At 45.9% G+C, this 21,592-nt stretch overlaps 1 protein-coding gene across 1 annotated transcript in view; it reads left to right on the top strand.

The window, feature by feature from the left end:
- LOC140903308 (excitatory amino acid transporter 5-like) overlaps positions 1-20,933 on the top strand; it is a 77,800-nt gene extending 56,867 nt beyond the window's left edge. The window contains exons 10-11 of the mRNA XM_073324406.1: positions 20,582-20,681; positions 20,796-20,933. Coding sequence (XP_073180507.1) covers positions 20,582-20,681; positions 20,796-20,933 — 238 coding nt within the window. The remainder of the gene's footprint in view (positions 1-20,581; positions 20,682-20,795) is intronic.
- Positions 20,934-21,592: the final 659 nt, after the last annotated feature.

The raw sequence follows: 21,592 nt of genomic DNA, 5'->3' as shown, positions 1-21,592 counted from the left end.
CACTTAACTTTTGAATACCAAGTTAAAACCTCAAAGTGCCACCAGAAACCTGATGGTGGGGCTGAAGGGAGGAAAGAGACTATCCTAAGAAATTTGGACATGAGGCCCATAAGCGACTAAGAGCAGAGGCATGAACTTTTAGGGAACTAGGTGCTAACCCCTCAGTAAACTGTGACTGTAAGAAATGCTCAATGAAATTTTGGCTCCCCTAGCTGACGTCCCTCTACCAGTACACCATGCCAGGGATGGACCATCCTGGTAGCACGCAAAGGAGGTACTCTTATGAGATTGAGGTATTGTCTGAGTCATCCAGTCAGAGGCGCTCAGCTCCTTCAGGTCTGCTCTGTTACTGATCATACATACAGAGGCACCTAGAGCTCCCAGGGCTGGGTGTACCACAAGCCGTTTCTGAAGGTCTAGGCAGGTAGACGGAGGGTGTTGAGCCCATCTGGACAATCTTAGCAGGGTGACCCCAGCTCACTCCCAGTGCAGAATCTTCCCCAAACTGTGTGTCCTGAAATGGCCAGCCCTTTCCTGGACAGCTCAGAGAAACAATAAGGTTCATTTGACCCTCTAAAGACACAAAAACACATCACAGCTTATTAACTTAACTGGTAAATACACCCTTCTCTTTAAACACTGCACTGAGCTGGCTTATAGTAAAATAAACCAAATTCATTAACAATAGGACATAGGTTAAGTGATGCTCAGTAAAAGGAATGAAGTCAGAAAGGGTTACAAGCAAATAAAAGAGAACACACACATCTAGAAGTCTAAAACTTCTAAAGTATAAAAATATTGCTCGGGCATGCAGGAGTGAAATCAGGAAGGCCAAATCACACCTGGAATTGCGGCTAGCAAGAGATGTGAAGAGTAACAAGAAGGGTTTCTTCAGGTATGTTAGCAACAAGAAGAAAGTCAAGGAAAGTGTGGGCCCCTTACTGAATGAGGGAGGCAACCTAGTGACAGAGGATGTGGAAAAAGCTAATAAAAAAGGCTTTTTTTGCCTCTGTCTTCACGAACAAGGTCAGCTCCCAGACTACTGCACTGGGCAGCACAGCATGGGGAGGAGGTGACCAGCCCTCTGTGGAGAAAGAAGTGGTTCGGGACTAATTAGAAAAGCTGGATGAGCACAAGTTGCAGTGGGGGAGGTTTAGATTGGATATTAGGAAAAACTTTTTCACTAAGAGGGTGGTGAAACACTGGAATGCATTACCTAGGGAGGTGGTAGAATCTCCTTCCTTAGAGGTTTTTAAGGTCAGGCTTGACAAAGCCCTGGCTGGGATGATTTAACTGGGAATTGGTCCTGCTTTGAGCAGGGGGTTGGACTAGATGACCTTCTGGGGTCCCTTCCAACCCTGATATTCTATGATTCTAAGTCCATGGGGCTGGATGCACTGCATCCGAGAGTGCTAAAGGAGTTGGCGGATGTGATTGCAGAGCCATCGGCCATTATTTTTGAAAACTCATGGCAATCGGGGGAGGTCCCGGACGACTGGAAAAAGGCTAATGTAGTGCCCATCTTTAAAAAAGGGAAGAAGGAGGATCCGGGGTACTACAGGCCAATCAGCCTCACCTCAGTCCCTGGAAAAATCATGGAGCAGGTCCTCAAGGAATCAATTGTGAAGCACTTAGAGGAGAGGAAAGTGATCAGGAACAGTCAGCATGGATTCACCAAGGGCAAGTCATGCCTGACTAATCTAATTGCCTTCTATGATGAGGTAACTGGCTCTGTGGATGAGGGGAAAGCAGTGGACGTGTTGTTCCTTGACTTTAGCAAAGCTTTTGACACAGTCTCCCACAGTATTCTTGCCAGCAAGTTAAAGAAGTATGTGCTGGATGAATGGATGATAAGGTGGATAGAAAGCTGGCTAGATTGTGAGGCTCAACAGGTAGTGATCCATGTCTAGAGGGCAGCCGGTATCAAGTGGAGTGCCCCAAGGGTCGGTCCTGGGGCCTGTTTTGTTTAATATCTTCATAAATGATCTGGAGGATGGTGTGGGTTGCACCCTCAGCAAGTTTGCAGATGACACTAAACTGGGAGGAGAATAGATACGCTGGAGGGTAGGGATAGGATACAGAGGGCCCTAGACAAATTAGAGGATTGGGCCAAAAGAAATCTGATGAGGTTCAACAAGGACAAGTGCAGAGTCCTGCAGTTAGGACGGAAGAATCCCATGCACCGCTACAGACTAGGGACCGAATGGGGACCAGTTCTGCAGAAAAGGACCTAGGGGTTACAGTGTACGAGAAGCTGGATATGAGTCAACAGTGTGCCTTTGTTGCCAAGAAGACCAATGGCATTTTGGGATGTATAAGTAGGGGCATTGCCAGCAGATCGAGGGACGTGATGTTCCCCTCTATTCGACATTGGTGAGGCTCCATCTGGAATTTTGGGCCCCACACTACAAGAAGGACGTGGAAAAATTGGAAAACGTCCGGCGGAGGGCAACAAAAAATGATTAGGGGACTGGAACACATGACTTATGAGGAGAGGCTGAGGGAACTGCGATTGTTTAGTATGCAGAAGAGAAGAATGAGGGGGGATTTGATAGCTGCTTTCAACTACCTGAAAGGGGGTTCCAAAGAGGATGGATCTAGACTATTCTTAGTGGTAGCAGATGACAGAGCAAGGAGTAATGGTCTCAAGCTGCAGTGGGGGAGGTCTAGGTTGGATATTAGGAAAAACTTTTTCACTAGGAGGGTGGTGAAACATTGGAATGCGTTACCTAGGGAGGTGATGGAATCTCCTTCCTTAGAAGTTTTTAAGGTCAGGCTTGACAAAGTCCTGGCTGGGATGATTTAGTTGGGGATTGGTCCTGCTTTGAGCAGGGGGTTGGACTAGATGACCTCCTGAGGTCCCTTCCAACCCTGGTATTCTATGATTCTATGAAAATTTAATCTAGCAACATACAAGCTTGTTCAAGATGGTTTCTCTCACTAGTCATTCTTCCCAGTCATGGCTGACTGTCCCTCAGCCAGGACTGTCCACAAAAGCACAAGGTGCTAGCTTCCCTTGTCTTCTTATGTGAAAGACCTTTGTCTAAGTGTGTTTCTCACCAATATTCAGTTCCAGAGACAAGGTCCCCCCACACTGAAGGGCCCATCTTTCTCAGCTTGCAAGAACTCTGGCCTATTTGTTTGTCTAGTGACAGATGCCAAAGAGTCCCTGTAGCCCTTCCTATGAGGTTTCCATTCCCCTGTATGATTTCTATGTAAATGGGGCTTCCATTGTTTGATTCTATCATGCTTAATTTACATAGGAGACAGGTCGTTAGCTGTGACAATTCCTCCTATCTGGGCAGTCAGCACAGCCTAACATCAATGAGTATCTATAATTCCTTATATAGTGTTAATACATACATTTCATAATAACGAGGAGTCCTTGTGGAACCTTAGAGACTAAATCTATTTGGGCATAAGTTTTCATGGGCTAAAACCCACTTCATCAAATGTATGGATTGAAAAATACAGTAAGCAGTGTATATATTACAGCACACAAAAAGATGGGAGTTGCCTTACCAAGTGGGGGGGGGGGGTCAGTGCTAACGAGGCCAATGCAATCAAGGTGGATGTCGCCCATTCCTAACAGTTGACAAGAAGGTGAGTGTCAACAGAGGGAAAATTACTCTTTGTAGTGACCCATCCACTCCCAGTCTTTATTCAGGCCTAATTTGATGGTGTCCAATTTGCAAATTAATTCCAGTTCTGTAGTTTCTTGTTGGAGTCTGTTTTTGAAGTTTTTTTGTTGAAGAATTGCCACTTTTAAGTCTGTTGTTGAGTATCTAGGGAGATTGAAGTGTTCTCCTCCTGGTTTTTGAAGGTTAACAATTCTTGATGTCTGATTTGTGTCCATTTATTATTTTGTGTAGAGACTGTCCGGTTTGGCCAATGTACATGGAAGACTGGCATTGCTCCATATATCACATTGGTAGATGTGCAGGTGAACGAGCCCTTGATGGTGTGGCTGATGTGGTTAGGTCCTATGATAGTGTCCCTTGAATAGATATGCGGACAGAGTTGGCAACGGGGTTTGTTGCAGGGATTGGTTCTTGGGTTAGTGTTTTTGTTGTGTGGTGTGTGGTTGCTGGTAAGTATTTGCTGCTTCAGGTTGGGGGGCTGTCTGTAAGCAAGGACTGGCCTGTCTCCCAAGGTCTGTGAGAGTGAGGGATTGTCCTTCAGGAGAGGTTGTAGATCCTTGATGATGCGCTGGATACGTTTTAGTTGGGGGCTATAGGTGACAGCTGGTGGCGTTCTGTTACTTTCTTTGTTGGGCTTGTCTTGTAGTAAGTGACTTCCTGGTACCCTTCTGGCTCTGTCAATCTGTTCCTTCACTTCACCATGTGCGTATTGTAGGTTTAAGAACACTTGATAGAGATCCTGTAGGTGTTTGTCTGTGTCTGAGTAAATGGCGCAAACGTGATTGTATCTTAGAACTTGGCTGTAGACGATGGATCGTGTGACGTGGTCTGGATGAAAGCTGGAGGCATATAGGTAAGTATAGTGGTCAGTAGGTTTCTGGAATAGAGTGGTCTTTATGTGACCATTGCTTATTAGCACTGTAGTGTCCAGGAAGTGGATCTCTTGTGCGGACTGGTCCAGGCTGAGGTTGATGGTGGGGTGGAAACTGTTGAAATCCTGGTGGAATTCCTCAAGGGCCTCCTTCCCATGGGTCCAGATGATGAAGATGTCATCAATGTAGCGCAAGTTGAGTAGGGGCGTAAGGGGACAAGAGCTGAGGAAGCGCTGTTCTAAGTCAGCCATAAAAATGTTGGCATACTGCGGGGCCATGCGGGTACCCATAGCAGTGCAGCTGATTTGAAGGTATAAATTGTCCCCAAATCTGAAATAGTTGTGGGTGAGGACAAAGTCACACAGTTCAGCCACCAGGTTTGCTGTGACATTATTGGGGGAAACTGTTCCTGACAGCATATAGTCCATCTGTGTGTGGAATGTTGGTGTTGAGAGCTTCTATGCATTGTAACATTCAATAACCAGTAGGAGAACACTTCAATCTCTCTGATCACTCAAACTTAAAAGTGGCAATTAAACAAAAAAACTTCAAAAACAGACTTGAACGAGAAACTGCAGAATTGGAATTCATTTGCAAACTGGACACCCCCAAATTAAGCCTGAATAAAGACTGGGAGTGGATGGGTCACTACAAAAAGTAATTTTCCCTCTGCCGATACTCACACCATCTTGTCAACTGTTGGGAATGGGCGATGTCCACCCTGATTGCATTGGCCTCATTAACACTACAAAAGTAATTTTCCCTGATATTCACCTCCTCTTGTCAACTGTTGAGAATAGGCCACTTCCACCTTAAATGAATTGGCCTCGTTAGCACTGACCCCCACTTGGTAAGGCAACTCCCATCTTTTCATGTGCTGTAATATATATACACTGCTTACTGTATTTTCTACTCCATGCATCTGATGAAGTGGGTTTTAGCCCACGAAAGCTTATGCTCAAATAAATTTGTTAGTCTCTAAGGTGCCACAAGGACTCCTCTTTGTTTTTGCTGATACAGCCTAGCATGGCTCCCACTCTGAAACATTTAATAATGTTATTAATCACCAGTGTGTCACAACTTTCAGAAAAGACTTCACTCTAAACATGTGTATAATACAGTAATGCAGCATACAATCAGTTGATTCAATTGCTTATCACTTGAGATTCAGCCCTCCCTCCCCCATCTTCGTAGAGCAGCCCACCTTCTAAATGGATTCTGAAAAGTAAAACTCAGACCAAGCATCTCTCTCCTGCCTGGTGTAGCTGCCATGCTGTCTTCTCTCCCACTTGTTAGTGTGATGAGTCAGTTTACTGCTTATATGTAAATTCCTTTGTTTAGGACAGACCTGTTTAACAACTCCCCATGACACACCTGGTTTGAACAGTTATCATTCCAGCATGTCTCTAACTCTTAATACCCATCATGTACACACATCACATGTGGGAGAGGGACAGCTCAGTGGTTTGAGCATTGGCCTGCTAAACCCAGGGTTGTGAGCTCAATCCTTGAGGGGGCCATTTAGGGATCTGGGGCAAAAATTGGAATTGGCCCTGCTTCGAGCGGGGGGTTGGACTAGATGACCTCCTGAGGTCCCTTCCAACCCTGAGATTCTATGATCACACAAGAATATTAATGACCAGTGACTTATTAGTTTTCAAAGATACCTCACAAGGCACATTTTGTACAAAGATTATTACAATAATGTGTAGGGTGTGAATATGTGTCGCAATAACAAAGTCTGAGCACAAAACTATCCTGCCAAGAAGGGAGAGGACAAACCACAGTGGGCACAATGGGGCTGGCAGAGCTGAGGTCTCTGACTGATCCAGCTTCCCAAGTGTTTCTTCCAATAGTAGGATCCTACTTTGTCAACCAGTATCTAGTCTATACAGATTAGTTCATGTGAGGGGCAATGGGTAATTATCTTGTCATTTACCATTATGCTCAGTGATTTGAATACTGCAGACTCATGGACTGCCTGTGTAAGTCTCCCAATTAACTATAATAACTTAAGAAAAAAACCTGGGCATCATTGTAAGACAGCTCAATGAAGATCTCTGCTCAGCGTGAAACTTTCAGATTAGATGACCACTTTGATATGGATGTCCTACAGTCATTGTTTAACCGAGCATCCACCTCCAAGCAAACAGGCAACCGTGAACGACTGGTTGCTTACCTTACAGTAACTGATTCTTCCAGATGTTTTGTCCACATGGATTCCACAGTCTGCCCTCCTTCCCATGACTAGAGTGACTCTGGCATTCTGTATTGGCAAAGCACCTGAGGGACTCTTGGACCTGCTTTATGCTGTTAGCTGGGGATGAGAGAGGACATGAGCCCCCATGGACTCTGCTGGCTGAAAGAATCTGATCTCATACACATGTGCATCAAGATTAGAAAACACATGGACAATCATATCTTCATAAATGATCTGAAGGATGGTGTGGATTGCACTCTCAGCAAATTTGCGGATGATACTAAACTGGGAGGAGTGGTAGATACGCTGGAGGGCAGGGATAGGATACAGAGGGACCTAGACAAATTGGAGGATTGGGCCAAAAGAAATCTGATGAGGTTCAATAAGGATAAGTGCAGGGTCCTGCACTTAGGACAGAAGAACCCAATGCACAGCTACAGACTAGGGACCAAATGGCTAGGCAGCAGTTCTGCGGAAAAGGACCTAGGGGTGACAGTGGACGAGAAGCTGGATATGAGTCAGCAGCGTGCCCTTGTTGCCAAGAAGGCCAATGGCATTTTGGGATGTATAAGTAGGGGCATAGCAAGCAGATCGAGGGACGTGATCGTCCCCCTCTATTCCACATAGGTGAGGCCTCATCTGGAGTACCGTGTCCAGTTTTGGGCCCCACACTACAAGAAGGATGTGGATAAATTGGAGAGAGTCCAGCGAAGGGCAACAAAAATGATTAGGGGACTGGAACACATGACTTTTGAGGAGAGGCTGAGGGAACTGGGATTGTTTAGTCTGCGGAAGAGAAGAATGAGGGGGGATTTGATAGCTGCTTTCAACTACCTGAGAGGTGGTTCCAGAGAGGATGGTTCTACACTATTCTCAGTGGTAGAAGAGGACAGGACAAGGAGTAATGGTCTCAAGTTGCAGTGGGGGAGGTTTAGGTTGGATATTAGGAAAAACTTTTTCACTAGGAGGGTGGTGAAACACTGGAATGCGTTGCCTAGGGAGGTGGTGGAATCTCCTTCCTTAGAAGTTTTTAAGGTCAGGCTTGACAAAGCCCTGGCTGGGATGATTTAATTGGGGATTGGTCCTGCTTTTGAGCAGGGGGTTGGACTAGATGACCTCCTGAGGTCCCTTCCAACCCTGATATTCTATGATTCTATGATCACTTGAAGAGGAATGGGACTGCATATGTTAGAGAAGAGACAAATAAGACGGGACATGACAGAGATATAGAGGGCAGAAATTATGCTTATTCATAGGTTTTAAGTAAAGAAGGGGGACCACTATGGTCACAGTCTGATTTCCTGCACAACTCAAGCCATAGATTTTCACTCAGTAATTTCTGCTTCAAGACCAAAAACCTGTGGGTGAATTAGAACATATCTGTTGGATGACTAAGTGATTGAGAAACCACCATATCCCTTGATAAACTGTTCCTAGGGTAAATTACACTCAAAATTTTGCATCCTGTTTTCAGTTTAAATTTTTTTAATCCAATTTTCAGCCATTGAATCTTGTTGTGCCCCACTCTGTTAAAGAGCACTGTAGAATCAAGGCTTGTCTAGACAGGGACAATCAAAAAAGTTAATTCAAATTAACTTTTAAAGTGGATTAAATGGCATTAAACCCTTGGGTGGACACTCTCGTTCAGAATTAGAGTGGCTTTAGCTTAATTTGCTTAAACCAAGGGCTGGTTTACATTTAAAATGCTGCAGCAACACAGCTGCTCTGCTGTAATTACCTGCTCCAACAGAAGGGGTTCTCCTGTCGGCGTAGATAACCCACCACCCCGACAGGCAGTAGCTGGGTCGAGAATTTTCCCATTTACCTAGTGCTGTCTACACCATGGGTTTGGTCAGTTTAACTGCATCACTCAGGGGGTTGTGGATTTTTCACAAATCCTACAGACCTAATTGCCTCATGTAGACCAGGCCTAAATCAAATTAAGTCCACTTTATTTCCGAATATGAACATGCACACAGGTGTTTAATGCAGTTTAACTAATCCATTTTAAACTCACACCTTTAGTTAATTCAGCTCAATTTTCCCGAGTGTCCCTATGTAAACAAGACCTTAGATGTCTTCTCCTTGTTCAAGTATGTACAGACCATGACCAGATCATATCTTAGGGCTTTTCTACACTGGCAGTTTGCAGCGCTGCAACTTTCTCACTCAGGGGTGTGAAAAAACACTCCATGAGCACAGAAAGTTTCAGCGCTATAACAGGCCAGTGTAGACAGTACAACAGCACTGGGAGCCGTGCTCAGCAGTTGACAAGAAGGGGTGAATACCAAAGGAGGGAAAATTACTTTTGTAGCGCTAACAAGGCCAACGCAATGAAGGGAGGGAGTTGGCAGATGTGATTGCAGAGCCATTGTCTTTGAAAATTCATGGCAATTGGGGGAGGTCCCAGACGATTGGAAAAAGGAAAATATAATGCCCATCTTTAAAAAGGGGACGATGGAGAATCTGGGGACTATAGACCAGTCAGCCTCACTTCAGTCCTCAGCAAAATCATGGAGCAGGTCCTCAAGGAATCCATTTTGTAGCACTTGGAAGAGAGGAAGGTAATAAGGAACAGTTAACATGGATTCACCAAGGGCAAGTCATGCCTGACCAACCTGATTGCCTTCTATGATGAGATAACTGGCTCTGTGGATATGGTGAAAGCGGTGGACGTGATATATCTTGACTTCAGCAAAGCTTTTGATATGGTCTCCCACAGTATTCTTACCAGCAAGTTAAAGAAGTATGGATTGGACGAATGGACTATAAGGTGGATAGAAAGCTGGCTAAATTGTCAGGCTCAACAGGTAGTGATCAATGGCTCGATGTCTAATTGGCAGCTGGTATCAAGCGGAGTGCCCCAGGGGTCAGTTCTGGGGCTGGTTTTGTTCAACATCTTTATTAAATGATCTGGATGATGGAATTAATTGCACCCTCAGCAAGTTCGCAGATGACACTAAAATGGGGGAGATGTGAGTACGCTGGAGGGTAGGGATAGGGTCCAGAGTGACCTAGACAAATGAGAGGATTGGGCCAAAATAAATCTGATGAGGTTCAACAAGGACAAGCGCAGAGTCCTGCACTTAGGACGGAAGAATCCCATGCACCGCTACAGGCTGGGGACAGACTGGCTAAGCAGCATTTCTGCAGAAAAGGACCTGGGGATTACAGTGGACAAGAAGCTGGATATGAGTCAACAGTGTGCCCTTGTTGCCAAGAAGGCCAATGGCATATTGGGCTGTATTAGTAGGAGCATTGCCAGCAGATTATTCCCCTCTATTCAGCATTGGCGAGGCCACACCCGGAGTATTGCGTCCAGTTTTGGTCCCCCCACTACAGAAGGGATGTGGACAAATTGGAGAGAGTCCAGCGGAGGGCAACGAAAATGATCAGGGGGCTGGGGCCCATGACTTACAAGGAGAGTCTGAGGGAACTGGGCTTATTTAGTCTGCAGAAGAGAAGAGTGAGGGGGGAATTTGATAGCAGCCTTCAATTACCTGAAACCGTCACCTACAGCCCCCAAGTAAAACCTCTCCAGTGCATTATCAAGGATCTACAACCTATCCTGAAGGACGACCCTTCACTCTCACAGACCTTGGGAGACAGCCCAGTCCTCGCTTACAGACAGCCCCCCAACCTGAAGCAAATACTCACCACACAACAAAAACACTAACCCAAGAACCAATCCTTGCAACAACCCATGTTGCCAACTCTGCCCGCATATCTATTCAAGGAACACCAACAAAGGACCTAACCACATCAGCCACACAATCAAGGGCTCATTCACGTGCACATCTACCAATGTGATATACGCCATCATGTGCCAGCAATGCCAGTCTTCCATGTACATTGGCCAAAACGGACAGTCTCTACACAAAATAATAAATGGACACAAATCAGACATCAAGAATTGTTAACCTTCAAAAACCAGGAGGAGAACACTTCAATCTCCCTAGATACTCAACAACAGACTTAAAAGTGGCAATTCTTCAACAAAAAAACTTCAGAAACAGACTCCAACGAGAAACTGCAGAGCTGGAATTAATTTACAAACTGGACACCATCAAATTAGGCCTGAATAAAGACTGGGAATGGATGGGTTACTACAAAAAGTAATTTTCCCTCTGCTGATACTCTCACCTTCTTGTCAACTGTTGGAAATGGGCCACCTTGATTGCATTGGCCTCATTAGTACTACAAAAGTAATTTTCCCTTCCTTGGTATTCAACCCTTCTTGTCAACTATTGAGAATAGGCCACTTCCTCCTTAACTGAATTGCTCGTTAGCACTGACCCCCCTTCCCCTCCCGCTTGCTAGGGCAACTCCCATCTTTTTAGGTGCTATAATACTGTATTTTTCACTCCATGCATCTGATGAAGTAGGTTTTAGCCCATGAAAGCTTATGCCCAAATAAATGTGTTAGTCTCTAAGGTGCCACAAGGACTCCTGGTTGTTTTTGCCGATACAGCCTAACATGGCTACCACTCTGAAACCTCAAAAAGAAAAGGAGTCCTTGTGGCACCTTAGAGACTAACAAATTTATTTGAGCATAAGCTTTCGTGAGCTACAGCTCACTTCATCGGATGCATTCAGTGGAAAATACAGTGGGGAGATTTTTCCACTGAATGCATCCGATGAAGTGAGCTGTAGCTCACGAAAGCTTATGCTCAAATAAATTTCTTAGTCTCTAAGGTGCCACAAGTCCTCCTTTTGTTTTTGTGGATACAGACGAACACACGTCTGCTACTGTGAAAACTGTAATCTGTAACCTATCATTTAAATCATCTTCTGTACCTGATGACTGGAGGATGGCTAATGTGACACCAATTTTTAAAAAGGGCTCCAGAGGTGATCCCGGCAATTACAGGCCTGTAAGCCTGACTTCACTACTGGGCAAACTGCTTGAAAAACTGTAATAAAGAACAATATTGTCAGACAGAGATGAACATAATTTGTTGGGGAAGAGTCAACATGGTTTTAGTAAAGGGAAATCATGCCTCATCAATCTACTAGAATTCTTTGAGGGGGTCAACAAGCATGTGGACCAAGGAGATCCAGTGGATATAGTGTACTTAGATTTTCAGAAAACCTTTGACAAGGTCCCTCACCAAAGGCTCTTATGCAAAGTAAGCTGCCACAGGATAAGAGGGAAGGTGCTCTCATGGATTGGTAACTGGTTAGATAGGAAACAAAGGGTAGGTATAAATGGTCAGTTTTCAGAACTGAGAGAGGTAAATAGTGGTGTCCTCCAGGGGTCTGTTCTGGGACCAGTTATATTCAATATATTCATAAATGATCTGGAAAAAGGGGTAAACTGTGAGGTGGCAAAATTTGCAGATGATACAAAATCACTAAAGATATTTAAGACCCAGGCAGACTGCAAAGAGCTACAAAAGGATCTCTCAAAACTGGGTGACTGGGCAACAAAATGACAGGTTAAATTTAATGTTGATAAACATTGGAAAGCACAATCTCAATTATACATATAAAATGATGGGGTCAAAATTAGCTGTTACCACTCAAGAGAGAGATCTTGGAGTCATTGTGGATAGTTCACTGAAAATATCCACTCAATGTGCAGTGGCAGTCAAAAAAGCGAATAGAATGCTGGGAATAATTAACAAAGGGATAGATAATAGGACTGAAAATATGTTGCCTCTATATAAATCCATGGTACACCCACATCTTGAATAGTGTGTGCAGATGTGGTCACCCCATCTCAAAAAAGACATTTTGGAATTGGAAAAGGTTCAGAAAAGGGCAACAAAAATCATAGAATCATAGAATATCAGGGTTGGAAGGGACCTCAGGAGGTCATCTAGTCCAACCCCCTGCTCAAAGCAGGACCAATCCCCAATTAAATCATCCCAGCCAGGGCTTTGTCAAGCCTGACCTTAAAAACTTCTAAGGAAGGAGATTCTACCACCTCCCTAGGTAACGCATTCCAGTGTTTCACCACCCTCCTAGTGAAAAAGTTTTTCCTAATATCCAACCTAAACCTCCCCCACTGCAACTTGAGACCATTACTCCTTGTCCTGTCCTCTTCTACCACTGAGAATAGTGTAGAACCATCCTCTCTGGAACCACCTCTCAGGTAGTTGAAAGCAGCTATCAAATCCCCCCTCATTCTTCTCTTCCGCAGACTAAACAATCCCAGTTCCCTCAGCCTCTCCTCATAAGTCATGTGTTCCAGTCCCCTAATCATTTTTGTTGCCCTTCGCTGGACTCTCTCCAATTTATCCACATCCTTCTTGTAGTGTGGGGCCCAAAACACAGTACTCCAGATGAGGCCTCACCAATGTGGAATAGAGGGGGACGATCACGTCCCTCGATCTGCTCGCTATGCCCCTACTTATACATCCCAAAATGCCATTGGCCTTCTTGGCAACAAGGGCACGCTGCTGACTCATATCCAGCTTCTCGTCCACTGTCACCCCTAGGTCCTTTTCTGCAGAACTGCTGCCTAGCCATTCGGTCCCTAGTCTGTAGCTGTGCATTGGGTTCTTCTGTCCTAAGTGCAGGACCCTGCACTTATCCTTATTGAACCTCATCAGATTTCTTTTGGCCCAATCCTCCAATTTGTCTAGATCCCTCTGTATCCTATCCCTGCCCTCCAGTGTATCTACCACTCCTCCCAGTTTAGTATCATCCGCAAACTTGCTGAGAGTGCAATCCACACCATCCTCCAGATCATTTATGAAGATATTGAACAAAACCGGCCCCAGGACCGACCCTTGGGGCACTCCACTTGACATCGGCTGCCAACTAGACATGGAGCCATTGATCACTACCCGTTGAGCCCGACAATCTAGCCAACTTTCTACCCACCTTGCCAACCCAATCTACCCAATCTAGCCAACTTTCTACCCACCACTAAAATGATTAGGGGCATGGAACAGCTTCCGTATGAGGAGAGATTAATAAGACTGGGACTTTTCAGCTTGGAAAAGAGACGGATAAGGGAAGATATGATTGAGGTCTATAAAATCATGACTGGTGTAGAGAAAGTAGATAAGGAAATGTTATTTACTCCTTCTCATTACACAAGAACTAGGGGTCACCAAATGAAATTACTAGGCAGCAGGTTTAAAACAAATAAAAGGAAGTATTTCTTCACACAATGCACAGTCAACCTGTGGAACTTCTTGCCAGGGGATGTTGTGAAGGCCAAGACCATAAGAGGGTTCAAAAAAGAACTAGATAAATTCATGGAGGATAGGTCCAGCAATGGCTATTAGCCAGGATGGGCAGGAATGGTGTCCCTCGCCTCTGTTTGCCAGAAGCTGGGAATGAGTGACAGGTGATGGATCACTTGATGATTACCTGTTCTGTTCATTCCTTCTGGGGCACCTGGCTTTGGCCACTGTCAGAAGTCAGGATACTGGGCTAGATGGACCTTCGGTCTGACCCAGTAGGGCCATTCTTATGTTCTTATCTCTTCCTTAGGCCATACCCACACTACAAAAATTATGTCAACTTAAGTTACATTGCCATACAGCAGCCGCAGTTATTACATCGCTTGTGCGCGCTATGCTCCTTGTGTCGGCACACACCTCCTCACCAGGAGCGCTCATATTGATGCATAGTGCAGTGCACCGTGGCTTGGTATTTCACTGTGCAACTTGCCACCATGCAACACAGGATGTTTTGGGAAGTTTTTGCAATGCTTCATGAAGCAGAAACGGGTTGCACAGGTGTGACTGGGAGCATGGGGTCAACTTCCCATAATGAAGTGTTCTCCATCCCATAATTTCATCTGCATCCCATAGTATTTCACACCTCTTCAAAATCCCCATAAACCCATGTATCCCTCCTTACTGGCCACCATCTCTGACAGACACACAGAGTGTGCAGAGCTCTGCATTATTGTCATGAGCATTGCAAGCACAGGGTGCCTGATCTTGCAGTATCTGCAGAGCCCGAAGAGGAGCTGCGGGGAACACGACATTTCCTTGAAGACTAGATCGCTGTGGGACACAGACAGAAACAATTCAAGGTTGTTGGTGGCATTCATGGAGAAGCTGCGGATGGTGGAGCACCAGTTCTGGGCCTGAATAACAAGCACTGACTGGTGGAATTGCATTATCATGCAGGTTTGGGATGACTAGCAGTAGCTGAAGAATTTTCAGATGCACAAAGACACATTCCTGGATCTGTGTGCCGAACTTGCCCCAGCCTGCCAGCGCAAGGACACCAAAATGAGAGCTGCACTGACAGTAGAGAAGTGAGGGGCAATTGCACTGTGGAAATTTGCAATGCCCAATTGCTACGGGTCAGTGGGAAACCATCTGGGAGTTGGGAAATGCACAATGGAGGCCACTGTCATGCAAGTGTGCAGGGCCATTATGCACCTCCTGCTACGCAGGACACAGTGGATGGTTCGCAGCAATAAGCTTCGTGAACTTTGGAGGATCAATAGATGGCACACACATCTCTATTTTAACACCAGACCACCTTGCCACAGAGTACATCATGGTAATGCAACTGCTGGTGGATCACCGGGGATGCTTTACTGACATCAATGTGGGTGGGTCAGGGAAGGTGCATGCCGCAGGCATCTTTAAGAACACAGGACTGTGCAAAAAGCTGCAAGCAGGGACTTCCTTTCCCAACCAGCAGATTACCATGGGGAATGTTGAAATGCCAATAGTGATCCTGGGAGACCCAGCCTACCTCTTGTTCCCATGGCTCATGAAACTATACACTGGCCATCTTGACAGCACCAAGGAATGCTTCAAATATCAGCTCAGCAGGTGAAGAATAACAGTTGAATGTGCCTCTGGTTGTCTGAAGGGTCATTGTTTACTTACAAGATTGGACCTCAGTGAAAAAAAATCCCAATGGTGATAGCTGCCTGCTGTGTTCTGCATAATATCTGAGAGTCAAAGGGGGAAAGTTTCTACCGTGATGGAGCTGGAGCTGCTGTATACTGAATTTGAACAGCCAGATACAAGGGCTATTAGAAGGGCTCAGTGCAGAGCGATGTAGCTCAGGAAGGCTTTGAAAGAACATTTAAAAGTGAACCAGAACAGTGTGCTCTACCTGGCCTTGCTCTTTTGCAGCCTGCTACGATTCTTGTGGTGATTCTGTGTGTGTAGAAATAGAACATTGCCAATGCACCTATTATTATATAGTCTTGAATGAGGTTATGGTTTCTGTGACAAAATGAAGTAACAGGAAATTGGTGCTTATCAGACGTACTCAGCACCAGACAGCACATGTTGTGAACCAATAAAGATGAATTTTGTTCCAAAAAATGGATTTTTATTCTGTAATATGAACCAGGCAATTACAAAACCCTTTGAAACTTAATAAATTAAGGGAACAGAACTTATGAAGGGGCAAGAAAAAAACATTTTCATTTCAGGTACACATACACCAAGTATGGCTTTCACAGGTCAGTCTATGTGTAGCTGATGGTCTGTAACGTCCCTTGGGGTGGAGTGGTAGGGGTGTGCAGTGACCCAAGTTCCCTGTAAGCTGCGCGGACGCACAGCAGCCTACTTAGCACCGCGCAGGCGCTTAGGGAACCCGGCTGGGGACCTGCCCCCAACCTGCCATGCGAGGTCCCCCCCGTCCAAACTCACCCTGTGGACCGGACCCAGCCAGGGCCCTCCCCTGGCCCGGACCTGCTGGGGCCAGGGGAGGGGCACCTATCCTGCAGCCCCAGCCCTAGAGCGACAGGGACAGGTGCCTCTTCCACTCCAGCCCAGTTGCTGCTGCAAGGAGAGAGCACTGGGGCGGGGGGAGGGGGAGGAGGAGGGGGAAAGAGTTCTCTCTCCCTGCCATAGCCCCGGAGCACCCTCCTGCACCCCAAATCCTTCATCCCCAGCTCCACCCCAGAGCCTGCACCCCCTGCACTCAACCCTCTGCCCCCAGCCCTGAGCCCCTCATCCCCAGCCCTGCCCCAGAGCCTGCCCCCCCAGCCGGAGCCCTCACCCCCTGCACCCCAACCCTCTACCCCAGCCTTGAGCCCCCTCCCACAGGAACCCCTCGGCCCTACCCCCACCACATGAATTTTGTTGCGTGCACCAATATGAAGGTGATGTGTCACACATCACCTCCATAGTGGTGCACACAACAAAATTCAATCTGCACATGGGTGGGAAAAATTAGAGTGAACACTGGCATGAGGAATGTTGAGGGGGGTGAAGGTAGGAGACATTGAGTTCTCTATGGGCTGCAGAGGGAGGCGAGCACAGGATTTTTATACCTGCAGGTCTACCAGAGTCAGTGCAGCATCTCTGCTGCATGAGAAACCCCATTATGTCCTAGTGCATCTCCCTCTCCTTTTCCTGCTTGGACTCCCAGGCCTTTCTCCTCTCAACTCTTCCTTCTCCATGCTGTCTGAAATGGTCATCCTCCAGACCCTGGTCTCATTCTCTGATGCAGCACAGGCTTGCATGATCTCCTGGAACATGCCAGCAAAAGTCCTCTTCTTTCTCTTCCTTATCTGGCTCAGGCTTTCTGCGGGTGTGGAGGAGACCCTGAAGGCCACAATGGCAGCAGCTGCAGATACAACACAGAGAGGTACCATTGTCAGTGTATTCACAATGGAAATCAAAACTTAGGATACTGAACTCCCCTTGCTTCCCAAAAGTTGTAAGCAGTACATTGTCACATCTGCTTAGGCTTGACAGACCACAGCACCAGTCACAGCATCCTGCCATTGTGAATGTGGCCCTCAGGGGGGGAGGAGGTAGGGGAAATGAGGGGGGAATAGCTCACAAGCCTGAGTATATGTGTATGGGGCAATGAGACTGAATACTAGCACCGTTTTCCACAGGCAGGGGTGATTTTAGCTGGTATCTCACTCCTGAGAGTGACAAAGGCAGACAGCACAGCTGCTATTTGCATCCTGAAGCCACCCAGGCCCTTCTTAAAAAAGTGAAGGAGAACCTGGGGAACTACAGATCGGTCAGCCACACCTCAGTCCCTGGAAAAATCATGGTGATCAGGAACAATCAACATGGATTCACCAAGGGCAAGTCATGCCTGACCAATCTGATTGCCTTCTATGATGAGATAACTGGCCCTATGAACATGGGGAAAGCAGTGGACATGATATATCTTGACTTTAGCAAAGCTTGAGATACGGTCTCCCACAGTATTCTTCCCAGCAAGTCAAAAAAGTATGGATTGGATGAATGGACTATAAGGTAGATAGAAAGCTGGCTCAACAGGTAGTGATCAACAGCTCGATGTCTAGTTGGCAGCCGGTATCAAGCAGAGTGACCCAGGAGTCAGTCCTGGAGCTGGTTTTACTCAACATCTTTATTAATGATCTGGATGATGGGATTAATTACACCCTCAGCAAGTTCGCAGATGACACCAAGCTGGGGGGAGAGGTAGATACGCTGGAGGGTAGGGATAGGGTCCAGAGTGACCTAAACAAATTGGATGACTGGGCCACAAGAAATCTGATGAGGTTCAACAAGGAGAAGTGCAGAGTCCTGCACTTAGGATGGAAGAATCCCATGCACTGCTACAGGCTGGGGACAGACTGGCTAAGCGGCAGTTCTGCAGACAAGGACCTGGGGATTACAGTGGACAAGAAGCTGGATATGAGTCAGCAGTGTGCCTTTGTTGTGAAGGCTTATGGCATATTGGGCTGCATTAGTAGGAGCATTGCCAGCAGATTGAGGGAAGTGATTATTCCCCTCTATTCGGCACTGGTGACGTCACATCTGGAGTACTGTGTCCAGTTTTGGGCCCCCCACTACGGAAAGAATGTGGACAAATTGGAGAGAATCCAGCAGAGGGCAACGAAAATGATCAGGGGGCTGGGGCCCATGACTTACGAGGAGCGGCTGAGGGAACTGGGCTTATTTAGTCTGCAGAAGAGAAGAGTGAGGGGGGATTTGATAGCAGCCTTCAACTACCTGAAGGGGGGTTTCAAAAATGATGGAGCTAGGCTGTTCTCAGTGGGGGCAGATGACAGAACAAGGAGCAACGGTCTCAAGTTGCAGTGGGGAAGGTCTAGGTTGGATACTAGGAAATATATTTCACTAGGAGGGTGGTGAAGCACTGGAATGGGTTACCTAGGGAGGTGGTGGAATTTCCATCCTTAGAGGTTTTAAAGGCCCTCCCCAGAAACCTTTAGTAGAGGATTGCAGAGTACCTCCATCCAAGTTCCACTGAGATCTCTACGAAGGATTCTGGGCACATAAACTGCTCCACGTGGCCCCTCTCTTGGCTGTTTCACTACCTCTTCTAGCACAAGTAAAAAAGGGTAAATCAACAGATGTGTCCTGTTACTTTGGGGGTTCCATCCCTGGAATTTCAAAGAAAATGGCATATTTACTAGAGGTTCCTTCCCCTGCATCAGGCTTCCCTCAGCAGGACTGTTGGGGCTGAGTGGTGGAGTCAAAAACATGTCCTGGCTCACCAGGCAGCTAGATTTCCCCGGTCGCCTGGCTCCCATATTCCTCCTCCACCTCCTCCTCACTGTTCATGGCAGGGGTCTGTGACTTGGGCTCACTTAAAGTATCCACAGGGCTCTTGGGGGTCATAGTGAGATCTCCACCAAAGATAGCATGCAGCTCTTTGTAAAAGTGGCAGGTCTGCAGCTCCGCACCATATCAATTGTTGGCCTCTCTTGCCTTCTGGTATGCCTGCCCCAGCTCCTTGGCTTTCAGGAGGCACTGCCACTGGTCCTCTTGTAGCTCCTCTCCTGCTGTCCCTGAGTAATCTGCTCATAATGTCCACATTTCTGTGACTGGAGTGGAGCTGGGCTTGCACAGCCTCTTCTCCCACCAGGCCCAGGAGATGCAAAACCTCCTGTATACCCCAGGCAGGAGCACATCTGCAGCGTGTAGCCGGCGTGGTCAGCTGGGCAGTTACATTCAACCGTGAAGAGAGGCTAGGTGTGCTCGTCAAGCCAAGCAATCAGGGAAAAGAATTTCAAAAATGTGCACGGTTTTAAAAGGGAGGAGCAGCATATTGTCCACATGACCCTTGGGCAACTAATTCACAATGGCAACCAGAACAGCCATGTGGGGCATTGCGGGACAGCTCCTGGAGGCCAAGAACAGTTGATGTAAGTATCGTAGCATCTATGCTGATACTTCATCGACCTAACTACATCCACCCTGAATCTATGCTGCTTGGGGAGGTGGTGCTATTCAGTTGGTGTAGTGGGGCAGTTACGGCAGAAGAAGCGAAATTTAAGTGTAGATACATCCATAGGGAGGTCTACATAAAAACTGTCTTGCGTCAACCTAACCATGAAGTGTAGACCAGGCCTTAGTTTAAAGGATTTAGGACCAGAAATCTTTCAATGGGAATTGCAATCCTAAAACTCCCTGAGGCATTTTAAGGAGCTTTATTGATTTTACCCAACTCTTGCATTGTAAAGTGTTTTCGAGACCTCAAATCTTGTAGCTCTTCTCTAAATCCTGTTTTCAACATCCTCTTTAAAAGCAGGAACACCAAAATTGAATACAGTATTCCAGTAGTAGTCCCATCAATACATATGCTAAGGTAATATCTACTTCTACTAATATAAGTAAAATTCTTATTTAAAAATATCTATAAATTTTTAGATTTTTGTAACTTTTAATTCACATTTTGATAAATCAAAAATGTAGGGCTCTATGACCTGGCAGTGTCCTTTTGAATAGCTGTTGCATGTTACTCCAGAGGCAGTCGCCTGGCAATGTTAGGTGAGACAAATCAGTGTACTGTGCGTGCATATATTTAAAGCACTTTGGGATCTCTTTGGGATAAAAGGTAGTATGGAAATGCAAGAGATTATTTATTTTGCTGGTGTTCTTGCAGGGGAAATCAGATTAATCTTCCCAATATTGATCACCATCAGCACTTTCACCAAAACTACTGGCTCTCACTGCTCTCTTTTCTTCTAGAGATCGACTTAGAACAATGACCAACGTCCTAGGTGATGCACTGGCTGCGGGCATCATAGCACATGTCTGCCAGAAAGATTTTGCACCAAAGCCAGAAAAAGTACGTATATCCATTTGGGAGAAAAAAAGAGGGGTGCCGGAGCTAAAATCAAATACAAAAACTGTGGGCAGGTCAGGGAGCAGAATTAAGAGTAGATCTTTCTTGTTTTTGCAGCAAGATCCAGTGAGCAACACAGAGAAGCTTTCTTCTGCCGAGAACTCCCTTCTCCAGCCCAAAGACCACGTGATGGAAATGATTGTAGAAACGTTGTCCGAACGAACAGGAGTTAATTACAATATCTGCCAGGTGTAATGGCCATAGCATTTTCATTCCCAGGAAGAGGATTTTGGTGCTAACACGTAGCCACTCTACTCTGTGTGTACATGTGGGCCTTACTGTGCACAAAAAAGGCAGAAAAATCCATTTTTGGGAGGCTTCGAAGAGCTACAGCAGCACAACTGCACTGGCCAGAAGTTAAACAGGAAGCAGTAGCGCCAACTGCTTGAGGCTTTAACCTGCGAGGCCTCATCTATGAAGTCGTTGTCTTGACAGTCCAGAGCAACAGATTTTTAAAGGTTTCATGCCACTATTTTCTCAACACAATTTTCTTTTTCGAGGACAGAGGAATAGATAGTTATTAGAGAAGAACCTTAGCTGGTTGTTTTAAAAAGGGGCTGAGACAAGGCAGAGCTTTGTCACCGTCCAGCAATGGTCTTCACCCATTCTCTGTTCGCAATTGCTGTCAGTTTGCATTATGTTTATTATGCAGATAATTTTTTGACCATCTTATTTTAAAATTGTGGTTGGTAAACTTTTTTTAGAGAGAGATTTTATATTCTCTAAAAATGGACATTTCAAGCAGACTTTCTGCTGTCATTCCAAATGTAATTTTGTCTTCAAGGAACAGGCTGTTTGGACATCTTTGGACACAGAATTTAGGAGCAGAGTTGTTTGGAAATGTTCCAATTTTT

This window comes from Lepidochelys kempii, chromosome 25 (genome assembly GCF_965140265.1).
Source record: "Lepidochelys kempii isolate rLepKem1 chromosome 25, rLepKem1.hap2, whole genome shotgun sequence".
In the NCBI taxonomy this organism is placed as follows: domain Eukaryota; kingdom Metazoa; phylum Chordata; order Testudines; family Cheloniidae; genus Lepidochelys; species Lepidochelys kempii.
The sequence above is the reverse complement of the archived record's forward strand: the minus strand, read 5'-3'. Positions and strand labels throughout refer to the sequence as shown.